This window comes from Accipiter gentilis, chromosome 5 (assembly GCF_929443795.1).
Source record: "Accipiter gentilis chromosome 5, bAccGen1.1, whole genome shotgun sequence".
Classification (NCBI taxonomy): Eukaryota; Metazoa; Chordata; class Aves; order Accipitriformes; family Accipitridae; genus Astur; species Astur gentilis.
Genome location: NC_064884.1, coordinates 36,884,563 through 36,896,928, shown reverse-complemented (window position 1 = coordinate 36,896,928; position 12,366 = coordinate 36,884,563). Strand labels below are relative to the sequence as shown.

Here is a 12,366-nt window from a genome sequence, read left to right as displayed (position 1 = left end):
GTCTTAATAAAGTAATAATAACCCCAAGCATGACTGAGCATTTTTTCATGAATGAAGAAAAAAATCACTGTAGGAAGCCAAGTCTTTGTAGGGAAAAAAATCCTCTTTTTGTTCTTCCAAGTCAAGGAGAACTTTGCTATTCACATCAGTGCAGTCAGGAATTCAATGACAGGGCCTGTGTTTCCAGAGATACACTATCTGAAAACTCTGGAGGAAGTTTTGTAACCAACTTCCCTGATATTCTTATGTCCCAGCAAAATTACGTTATCATTTTTTCTGCAATATTTTTTAAAGATTCCTCATAGCACAGACATATAGTTCTGCACGTGCTTAATTCTGCACAGGACACTACATCCATGCATGTTTATAATATATATGTATGTAAGTTAATATATACTAGAAATATATATGTCTAGGTATGTCTATATAGTAGGAAAAAAAATCTATATATAAAGGGAGAGGGGGTTTTGACCCACAAGTGTCTCAAGAAACAGCTCTTACTCAGCTGGTTGCAGTCCATTCTGCTTTTGGACAGAGACCAAGAATGAAAAAAATATCTTGAAAAAAAACATTCTAGGATAATTATGAGCAACTGGGAAAAAAAATAGTTTATAACTTACAATTAATTTCATGAGTTCTAGATGGACCTGAACTGTATCAGTGTCGTAACTCCCAGAGAAAAACAAAAGAAGCAAATGTTTATCTGTTTTCACTCAAAGGTCATTTGTGGCTTCTGCATGCCAGTAAAAATGCAAGGTTGCTACATCCAGAGCCACGTAAGGGACTTGACCAATGAAATTGTTACAGATATATTGGAAAATCTTAGCCAAAATGCACTGATGGATAATGCCTCTCACTTCTCCCTGTCCCTCCACACCTGCAGCACTTTAACTGAAATTCTGAAGTTGCTTCGTGAAAGACAAGTCTGACGTGAGAAATACACTTGATCCGTGACTAACGTGCTTCCTGGAGATGCTGTCTTTCCTCTGGGCACAGCACCAAGGATGACAGACATTATATATTAAAAAGGTCACAAGAACAGATCCAGCATGAATCTGGATATGTGGAGGTCAATCTGCTGCAGCTGTGGGTGGCTTAGGGTCATGAGCAGGGACACTTCTGAAAAAAATTAAATGTAACTTAAAACAAAAAGCAGAGAAAGAAATGCATCTCTATTCTGACGTGATGCTTTGAAAATGCTGATGTTTAGAGAGGGGAAGTGGGTGTAGGAACACAGGGCTGAATGTGGAGGGGGAGCTGCAGCAGCACAACCTTCCTGCTCAGGCAGAACTTGGCGCTGGGTAATGCTGAGCAGGACGAGGGAATCTCACGGGTGTATGTGCCCCAGCCAAGGACAATAAATCATGGAATGGTTTGGGTTAGAAGGGACCTTAAAAATCATCTAGTTCCAACTCCCCTGCCATTGACAGGGACACCTTCCAGTAGACCAGGTTGCTCAAAGCCCCATCCAACCTGGCCTTGAACACTGCCAGCGATGGGGCATCCACAACCTCTCTGGGCAACCTGTTCCAGTGCATCACAACCTTCACAGTGAAGACCTTCCTTACATCTCATCTAAATCTACCCTCTTTCAGTTTAAAGCCATTACCCCTTGTCCTATCACTACATGCCCTCGTAAAATGTCCCTCACCAGCTTTCTTGTAGGCCCCTTTAGGTACCGGAAGGCTGCTATAAGGTCTTCTCCTCTCTTCTCCAGGCTGAACAACACCAACTCTCTCAGCCTGTCTCCATAGGAGAGGTGCTCCAGCCCTCTGATCATCTTCATGGCTCTCCTCTGGATCCGCTCGAGCAGATCCATGTCTTTCTTATGCTGGGGGCCCCACAGCTGAACGCAGTACTCCAGGTGGGGTCTCACAAGAGCAGAGGGGAAGAATCACCTCTCTCAATATGCTGGTCATGCTTCTTTTGATGTAGCCCAGGATACCGTTGACTTTCTGGGCTATAAACACACATTGCTGGGTCATGCTGAGCTTCTCATCAACCAACATCCCCAAGTCCTTCTCCTCAGGGCTGCCTTCAATCCACTCATCGCCCAGCCTGTATTTGTGCTTAGGATTTCCCTGACCCATGCGCAGGACCTTGCACTTGGCCTTGTTGAACTTCATGAAGTTCGCACGGACCCATCCCTCTAGCCTGTCAAGGTCCCTCTGGATGGCATCCCTTCCCTCCAGCATGTTGACCACACCACACAGCTTGGTGTCATCAGCAAGCTTGCTGAGGGTGCCCTCAATCCCACTGTCCATACCACTGACAAAGACATTAAACAGCACCAGTCCTGATACTGACCCCTGAGGAGCACCACTCGTCACTGGTATCCACTCGGACTTCATGCTGTTGACTTCAACTCTTTGAGTGCGGCCATCCAGCCAATTCCTTATCCACCAAGTGGTCCATCCCTCAAACCCACGTCTCTTCAATTTAGAGTCAAGGATGTTGTGCGGGACAGTGTCAAATGCTTTGCACAAATCCAGGTAGATGACATCCGTTGCTCTTCCCTTACCTACCAATGGTGTAACCCTGTCATAGAAGGCCACCAAATTTGTCAGGCATGATTTGCCCTTAGTGAAGCCATGCTGGCTGTCACCAGTCACCACCTTATTTTCCATGTGCCTTAGCGTAGTTTCCAGGACGATCTGCTCCATGGTCTTGCTGGGCACAGAGGTGAGACTGACTGGTCTGTAGTTCCCTGGGTCTTCCTTTTTTCCCTTTTTAAAAATGGGGTTATGTTTCCCCTTTTCCAGTCAGTGGGAACTTCCCTGGGCTGCCAAGACTTCTCAAATATGATGGATAGTGGCTTCGCCACTTCATTTGCCAGTTCCCTCAAGACCCGTGGATGCATCTCATCAGATCCCATGGACTTGTGCACCCTCAGGTTCCTTAGATGGTCTTGAACCTGATCTTCTCCTGCAGTGGGTGGTTTTTCATTCTCCCAGTGCCTTCCTTTGCCTCCTGTGACTTGGGCAGTGTGGCTGGAGCACTTGCTGGTGAAGACTGAGGCAAAAAAGTTGTTGAGTAAGTCAGTCCTCTCCATGTCTCGGGTAACCAGGTCTCCTGTTTCCTTCCAGAAAGGGTCCACATTTTCCCTAGTCTTCCTTTTCATCACCAACGTACCTATAGAAGATTTTCTTGTTGCCTTTGATGTCCCTGGTCAGATTTAATTCTATCTGGGCTATAGATTTCCTAACCTGATCCTTGGCTGCTTGGACAATTTCTCTGCATTCTTCCCAGGCTACCTGTCCTTGTTTCCACCCTCTGTAGGCTTCCTTTTTGTGTTTGAGTTTGTCCAGGAGCAGCTTGTTCATCCATGCAGGCTTCCTGGCATTTTTGCCTGACTTCCTCTTTGTTGGCATACATCACTCCTGAGCTTGCAGGAGGTGATCCTTGAATATTAACCAGCTTTCTTGAGCCCCTCTTCCCTCTGGGGCTTTATCCTATGGTACTATACCAAGGAGATCCCTGAAGAGGCCAAAGTCTGCTCTCCTGAAGTCCAGGGTAGTGAGCTTGCTGTGTACCCTCCTCACTGCCGCAAGGATCTTGAACTCCACCATTTCATGGTCACTGCAGCCAAGGCTGCCCTTGAGCTTCACATTCCCCACCAGCCCCTCCTTGGTGGTGAGAACAAGGTCCAGCATAGCACCTCTCCTCATTGGGTCCTCTATCACTTGGAGAAGGAAGTTATCATCAACGCATTCCAGGAACCTCCTAGATTGCTTATGCCCTGCTGTGTTGTCCCCCCCAACAGACATCGGGATGGTTGAAGTCCCCCATGAGGACCAGGGCTTGTGAATGTGAGGCTGTTTCTATCTGTCTATAGAGGGTCTCATCTGCTTGGTCTTCCTGGCTGGGTGACCCCCACTATAATGTCACCTGTCCCTGCCCTCCCTTTAATCCTTACCCATAAGCTCTCAGTCATCTCCTCATCCATCCCCAGGCGGAGCTCCATGTACTCCAGCTGGTCACTGACATCAATGGATTTACCCTTTTCTCTCTTCTTAGTCTTTTCAGTTTGTTTTCCTCCCACCAGTTTCAGTCTGCAGTCCTCCAGCTGCATAAGATGCTACTCCAACATGACTAGCAAAGCTCATTCTGTGTTGTGGGACAGCTGAGGGCAATTTCCTGACCTTGGCTGGTATCACAGAGATGCCTTGGCTTCCATCAGAAAAATGGTTCACTAATTGCTGGCCTAGCTTGTTATTGCTCATCAAAACTCCTTCTGTCATGTTGCTTCACTAATGTACAACAGTCTCATCCGGTACATCCCATTTCTTGGCCAAGGAAGTTATATACAACTCTTTTCCCCTGACAACCCTCCCTCCCCATCGTTAACCTTTGTGTGCTCCCCTGAGCAACATAACATTCATAGAAATGCCATTATAGCAACGTTATGGCACTTGAACAAGTTGCTTATGAATAAAGCAGCTGGCTGTGGAAATGTATGTTTCAGCAAACTCATCTCTGCTGATAGGTCTAGTTTTGACTTTACAAAATCATTAGTCCAGAGTCATATATCTTAAGAGGCATAGCATAAGTTAGGACCCAGCTTCTCTGTGGAACCTGTTGTGTGAACTTTACCTGGCCAGAACTGGCATTAACATATACGTAATGAAGTGGAAAGATAATGGAATACTGGTATAAATGAACTGGCCATTTCTATACTTCTTCTGTTGCCACATACCTCTTCCTTGTGTGCACTTCATGCAAGGTCTGTATTTATAGCAGGAATGCTCCTGAATAAGCAGAGCTTCTTAGGCTGGCTAGGTGATTTATGGAGCCTGTTTCTCACCAGGTAAATAAAATCCTATGGATTTGGGAACAGCTATCTGATGTTTCAGAAGAGTGCCAATAATTACTGCTTAGGTTTCATCCAGAATTATACTCTAGGATTCTGGTGAAGCAACCCCACTTTTTTTGGCTAAGCTGGGCTAAATTCTGAGGTTCTCCCTTGCTCAAGAAGAGCAATGAGAAAGACCTAGGCAAGATATCAAGCTGTGAGAACCCAGGTTGCCAACTACCTGTTACAAAGCACACACATCATGATGTTCATTTCTGACAGAATGGGACACATCAGTCTCCTCCAAACACTGCCATCCCAAAGTCTTTGCCTTTAGTCTCAGTGAAAATTTAGTTAAAAGTCACACGTCATAATTTTGTATATGTATAAAAATGGATATATATGCATATGCATGTATGCAGGCATAAAGGATACTACTGTGTACTGATAGATGGACATTTTATGCAGGTCATTTCAATAAGAAAAATCACAATTTCTTTATTAAATACTTGTAGTGTATTCAGTGTGTCACCTCCGGGCTGCTGTATACTAACAATTTGCAGCTGTTTTCCTTAGTTCAAATCATGATTTCTAACATGCATTTAAGTTCCAGACCTAGCTTGTTACAGGACAGGAACCTTGTTCACATCTGTTGTCGTCACTGAACCATAAGGCCAATGCAACAGTAAATATGGTCTGAGAGCCAGGCATTGCTACCCAACGCTGAACAAGGTAAACACTGCAATGACACGACAGTGTAATTTGAAATGCGTCAGTCCTTTCAGTTCTGTCAAGACCACTTGTCAAAGGACTGTAATTCTAACATACGTTGTCCTATTTTGTAAATAGTGATCTTAGACAGTGCTTCTCCTATTTTGAATTTTGGGGGATATTTTGCCCCTATTGGGATGGAAGCAAAGTTTTACTTAAATTCTGATTTTCTACATCATCTTCTCTTTGAGTTATAAAAGGAAGTTCTAGCAAAGAAGCCAGGAAAGTGGATCCTGCTGTCTTCACTCACTCTGTCAGCTAAAGCGGCAGCTGCTGTGATATACCATTGGCCCTCAGGCTAGTTTCTGATGTTTCCCACAAGTTGTTAAAGTAGGAGTGTTGCAAATGAAAGTCCAGACTCATTGTTTTGCAAACTTTTTTCAGGCCATGTCTTTCCAGCCAGTTCACTTTTACCCTCTTGCAATTAACGAAGTAGGTATGGGACTAACAATTTTGTTTGGGTGTGACACTTCGAGAGTGTTGCCCACCACATAAAGAGAATGCATTTTAACACAACTGAACCTGCAGAAGATTAAGAAAGTTTAGAAAAAAAGATTTAGTTCAAAGAGATGACAGTACCTCTGAGTAATGTGGTGAGAGATATTTCCCATTGTGTTTTGCAATGCTGTGCATGATTTTTAAGGCCTTCTCTCCCTTTTTTCGTGTCAGGAGCCAACGTGGAGATTCAGGAACCACCCTGTTAAGAACACAGAAATGATAAATGGGGAGGTTGCCCTTCAACATCATAAGTAAAGCAAAGTGCTTCGCCTTTTGCCTGTGTTAATACGCCAGTTTTTCAGTCTTTGGGATACAGAAACTCTTTTGTGGACTGCTTTTCCAGGCAGTCTCCTGTAAAATATCTGATCCTCGTGAGCAAGAAAGAAGAAAATAGACTGTATCAATACTCTATAAAGCTGAAAGAAATCTATTATATTTGTACAATTGATGTCCGAAGTATGATAAGCAACAAGCAAACAAGGTGCCCGTAGAACAGCAAGGAACAATGAAAGTCAATACTAACCACACATAGTACGAAGTACAGGCAGATCAGGAAACTTCTACCTGTATCATTGTAAGATAGACACACACACACTCAAATGTATACATATTTTATAAACTGAACACAAAGCAATACTACCGATCGGTGTTTCAGTTTCTGCTAGCCTAGGGTTAAGGCAATGTTTAAGGAAACGTGCAGGAAGAGGGTATGTGGATGAGTTTCTTTGGATCCAGCCCACAGGATGGCTGCACTCCATTGGGACAGATGTTCACCATGGCATAGTGCTCTGCTTTCTCATTAGCTGTACTGCCCAACTCATGGGACCTGTAAGGCAAGTTCAGGCTTGAACTGAGTACATAATTAGAGGTAAAGGTGGGGTGCCATGGCTAATGGGAAAAGCAGACTTTGGTCAAGCTAACCAGATAAGCAGCCCTGGGCTAAGCAGCTGCAGAGCAGGGTTCTGTGGAGGGCCAGCTATGGCTGAGGAAGGAGGCAAACCTTGGGCAGAAGAAAGAAAGTAATGCATGTCTGCAATTCACAAAAAAGAATTTTAAATGCCAAAATCAACAACATGCAAATATCTTCTTCTTCACCTACAACATCTTGCACATTGGAGACCTGGGACCACAGCAGGAGTCTCAAGGTACTCGAATAGCAATAGCAATAATGACAAGAGCAACGACTGCAACGTTACCAGTAGTAGAGCAGGAAGAGGAAGTTTGGCAGTGAAATGGCCAGCTGGATGCCCTGCCAGGTGGGAACCAAGTATGCAATTCCAGGGAGAATCATAATTCCCAGGGTGAAGAATATCTGAATCACGATCCCAACAATCCGCTGGTCAGAACCAACAATCTCCGTCACTGAGCAGAGAAAGCCAAAATAAACAACAGAGAAACAAACGTAACTCCAAACAAAAATATTAGTGGTGGAACATAAGGAAGGAGAGCACTATATCAGGTCACAAGTCTGTCTAGCCCAGCGTCTTGCCTTCAGCAGTGTAAGCATGTCATCGAGACTGCCCAGGGCAAGCACGGGTGACATCTCTGCATCAATTCACCCACTGTTCTTCAGCTAGAGGGGTTTCTGACAGTATGTTTGCTAATGAATTAAATAGGACCAGAACAGGGGTTTGAGACTGCATCATGATCATGCTTAGTAGCAAATTGTTAGCACTCTCCCTGGCACAGTTTTGGCCCATGCCCCAGACTGGAAGATGCTCCAGGCAGGTAATATGGAGAAGGCATCTGTGGGCTAAAGAGTTGAGCCGTACCATGCTAGTTGCTCTCACGGCTGAGGTATGGTCCACAGTTTGTTTTATTTACTAGAACAAACATAGCCTTTGATAGTTTATTTTTTAATCCTTTGGTGGATTTTTTAATTTTGTGAATGTGTCTAATCACTTCTGAAACCCATGTAACCCCAAATCTCAGACAATATCCCATGGCCATGAGCTCCATGGTTGATATGAGCAGTGAATGAAGAAGTGCCTCTTGTTTGCTTCAAAACTGTCACCACTACCTAGCCTTCAGAGTAAAAGCAGAGGGTTTTACCTTGGTTTATAATACATGGAAAACACGTTTTTTTAATTATTCTTTTACTAAAGGAGAAAAAATTTTACAAGTAACAGTGATTCGTTTCAGCTGGCAATGCAGAAAAATATGACACCATTGCTATATTTATTGACTATTCATCACATCTGCATGGCTCAGGGGCAACTCTACTGCCTAAAGTTAGCTGTTCAGCACCCGCCTGGGAGGAGCTGTGTTGTACGTAAGAGCAAAGAGAGGTTTTTGGGGCAGCCTGTTGTGGTTCTGAAGCACAGATCAGTAGCTTGGGAGACGGGCAATCATCATCCTGGTGCAACCAAACCAATGATCTGTACAGGCCTCTTAAAAAATGCTGGGTTGGTAAATACTCTGGGTGATCCTGGGACATAAGAGTAGATCCCTGAAGGAATCTAGATGGAATCACTCTCTCCAAGAATTAAGCACCTTGCTTAGGGCTGTGGTAATACATGGTCCCTCAGGATGCTGTATCTCTGAACCTTTCCCTAAAGTCAGGCAGTCTGATCTGAGCATTGCAAAGCATTCCCTTCTGTTAAAACTTGGCCATTTTAAGGAAGCCATGGGTCTGTCATAAAACATTTTGCTGGTTAGAGTACTTGCCAAACTTTTAGGATAAGATCTCGGTTTCAAATTAGGCCATGTGCTTGGAAGTGAGGGGAAAAGCAGCTTCTGACCCTTTCACTGGATCTTGGACCTGAGCTGCTCAGCAGTGTAACTTTGCCCAGAAAACTGAGGTGCTTCTGGGCTTTAGATGCTGAGAGGGCTAGACAGGTATGTTTGTGCATACATCACCACAGCGTTCCCAGGTCTCACTGTAACTGTTTACATCTGTTTGCAATTCTGCTCTCACTCATCTAAATTCCACTAGGAATTTTAAAAAATTGTCACAGGCCTCACAGACTCCAGTGATGGCATGAGTTTTTGCACTATATATTGATGCTATCACTGTGTTTTGGATTATCACAGTAGATTACTGAATAGTTGATTTTCTTTTTAAGCAAATCTGATGTCTCATCTCTAATAGGATGCTTTCCTCAATGTCTTGCTATTTCATGCTCTAGAGAGGAGTTTCCCTTTCTGAACCTGGCAGTCATTCAAGATGCCACAACAATACCCTTTTCTCATGAAAAGTCAGCTTGCTATGCGAGAAGCTTCATCGTTGGGCCATGACTATAGCATGTCAAAGAGTCTGGATCCCTGCTGTTTTGATGCTATTTATAAAAAAGCTTCCCTTCGTTTTCCCTTTTCAGGAAATAATAATCCTAATATGGACCCTGGTGTCCAGCCTGGCACTAAGCAACGTCTCACAGCTAAAGAATGAAGAGCAGCCATCCAAGTGTCTGTTCTCCCAGTGAGGAAAAGCAGTTAACTCCTCTGAACATCTGTGGAAGATGTTCAGACTCTGCCAAAATTAACCATGTCCCTCTTTGTGTATCCGGTTTATTCAGGGCTTGCTCTGTAGATTTTGATAACCTTGGTGATCTTCCATGTAATAAGAAAACCTTTATATATACACATTCTAATCATCCACTTCTTAATTATTTATGTTAATCCCTCCCCATCAGAGTCCATACATTAGACAGCTATAAAAGTTCTCAAATAACATCAACAGAAAGTGTTGGCTTGCTACTGATATTGCATATGGCCAGCTGCTCACAGGCATATTCAAGTACCACAGTGCTGGGTACAGAAGGAGAGCTTGGACAGTTCTGAAGGAACTGTTAGTCTGCCCTCGTGCATTACGTCTTCCTCACTCTTCTCCGTGGGATCCTATGAGGTCAGGCAGGCACGTACACTGCTGCTCATTTCCATCCTGTATCAGTACTGAATAACAGAAAGAGTTTGCACTTGCTGCCATTCTCAGAGGCCACCTCTGTACCAGTAAATTAACAGACATTGCCAGGTAAGGAAACACTGTACTGTTTAGCTGCTAGAAAGGTCCATCGCATGGTCTGGACAAAGGCCAGTGACTGCTTCCCCAAACATTCAGTTCAGGCATGAGCCCAGACCATGGATGCCAAGTTGAAATTTGCATGCAGGCACCTTGTCTTCGAGGACAAATGCATTAACTAGGATGGACTTGGGTTATTCATTGTCTGCTGACCTCAGGGCCGGTGCTTTATTCCCAAGAAAAAATATTATCAAGAGCAGATGTAGCCAGACTCCTTGTCCTCCAAAAATCCCTCACTTTTCCTAACCAGAAAAAAGAGAAGATAACAGCTCTCACCAATCACGTAGCAAGTCATCCAGGTTCCCTTGCCAAACACGCCTTGGAGAAAACGGAAGATCAAAAATACAGTAAAGTTTGGTGCGAATGCCACTATGATACCACATATCCCAACCCCGAGACAGGAGAGCAAGTAGATGAGGATTCTGCCATATCTGTTGAAAAAGGAAAAGAAAGTGAAAATCATGAAAAGACACAAAGATATATTATTTTTTTTTCTGGCATCTCATTTTAATGCTAGATCTGAAAGTGTCTTTTTGAGACTGGCCTTGTTCTGAAGAGAGGCTGCCTGAAACTTTTTAGTGTTGGCCCTTGGGAGATGGGACTCTTTTCCCTGTGGCAGTTATCACTGCCTTTATGTCACTAATTTTAAAACTGGTGATTTCTGCACCAGGCCCCCTTTTATTTTAGAAAACAATTTGTATCTAAACTGTGGCCCATATGTTAAAGTTCAGATTTTTGATCCAGTTGAAATAAGGGCAACTTTGGTTCTGGATTTCTGTTTTCACAAATTAGTTTCCTAATAGTAATTACAGCCAGCTCTGTGAAAGTAAGTAATTTCTTCTTCAATTACTTTATGTGCTTTTCCAGTGTTTTGTTTAGGTTTAGACTGTTTGTTTTCAAAGTCTGCCTAACGTATTCATGAGTCTCATTTTCCACCAAAAAACATCATTATTAATAGGTGTCCCTGAGGTAAGCCATAATTCCAAAAAAACTGCCAACAAAACTTCCCTGTGGTTTCATGGCAACTGTGTCCTTGGAACACAACTAGAATTTCCATTTTGATCTCTTCTCCATTGTTATTGTTGCTGTTTTAAGAAGAAGAAACTGTGAGTAGTGATGTAGCTGTTTATCTTACCAAAAAAGTATTTGAAAGAATATTTGTTTCTTTCATTTTGTTCAAAAGGTTTCATGAGAAGAATTTATACAGCACAAAAATCAGGATATTTTCAACCTGGTCCATTCTTTTGAGTGCTGTCAAGGAGACAAAAGTCTAATGGTCTGGCTGCAGCTCATCCCCCCCAGTGCAACCAATGTACAATATTCATAGTTGTACAGTAGTTACATTATGCTTAAAACATAAGTAGTCCTAGACATATTATTTTATTTTAATAATTAGCTGTAATATCTCTACTCTTACACAGTCTTCAGGTGCTAGTAGGCTGCCCAGCCAAACACTGAGCAGAGATATCTTAAGTTAGCCAGTGCCATGGAATCTTTTCTGCCTTATTTTTTCCCTTATTACTATATCCCTTGGAAAGATGAGTTTTTCCTTGAAAGTACTTTTGTTTGCTAGTTCAAAATTTGTTATCTGAGATGACATTCCAGATAATTCTGTATTTCTGCCTACAAAGAAATCGTACTTCAAGTTATTATTACTATTATTACAGATATCAAAGAAAAATGAAACAGGCGGAAAGAAAGAATTTTATGAACTGAAGAAATATGCTCTGTCATTGAAATCATCAGGGGTGTTCTCAGCCAATGCATAGGTTGACTACTGTTAATTATCAGCACAAAGCACAAACCAGGCTCCCTCCTTTAAGAGCGAGGTAGACCTTACAGGAGCTCCCGGCTCTGGGGCTGCTCAAGCCTGAGTATCACCCGCATCTTTTCCTTGGTATTCATCCAGCTCTAACAGAGTTGAGGACCAGCTGGAGGGAGCTCTGACCTCGGTGGTAAGTGTATGAGTCCAGCCTGTGAATGGAGAGAGTTACCATACTGAGTCCCTTCCTTCTTTCCTCAAGTAGCTGCTTTCATCATCAGTGGTGCCTATTAAACATCCCCCAGTAAACACCAGTCCAGAAAACTCCTCTGAATGCTTCCTTTTCATTTCTGTGTACTTCTGCCCTTCCTGGGTCCAGATGTGTACAGAAAACATAGGAAACCACAACAAAAGCTCTTTTCATGACATTGTAAAGTCCAAAATAGTATCAGTAAGTATGATCGTGTGAAGTTTCCAGCCCAAAAGGAAATGAAGATTACATTGGCTGGGTTTTGTCAACCCGGG

The 12,366-nt window shown here is 43.2% G+C and overlaps 1 protein-coding gene across 2 annotated transcripts in view; it reads right to left on the bottom strand.

Annotated features, from left to right (window-relative positions):
• Nucleotides 1-12,366, bottom strand: part of SLC22A3 (solute carrier family 22 member 3) — a 33,518-nt gene that overhangs the window by 8,461 nt on the left and 12,691 nt on the right. For both annotated transcript variants that reach the window (XM_049801645.1, XM_049801646.1), the window contains exons 3-5: nt 10,356-10,510; nt 7,258-7,423; nt 6,143-6,260 (exon numbers count right to left, since the gene is read on the bottom strand). In XM_049801645.1, coding sequence (XP_049657602.1) covers nt 6,143-6,260; nt 7,258-7,423; nt 10,356-10,510 — 439 coding nt within the window. The remainder of the gene's footprint in view (nt 1-6,142; nt 6,261-7,257; nt 7,424-10,355; nt 10,511-12,366) is intronic.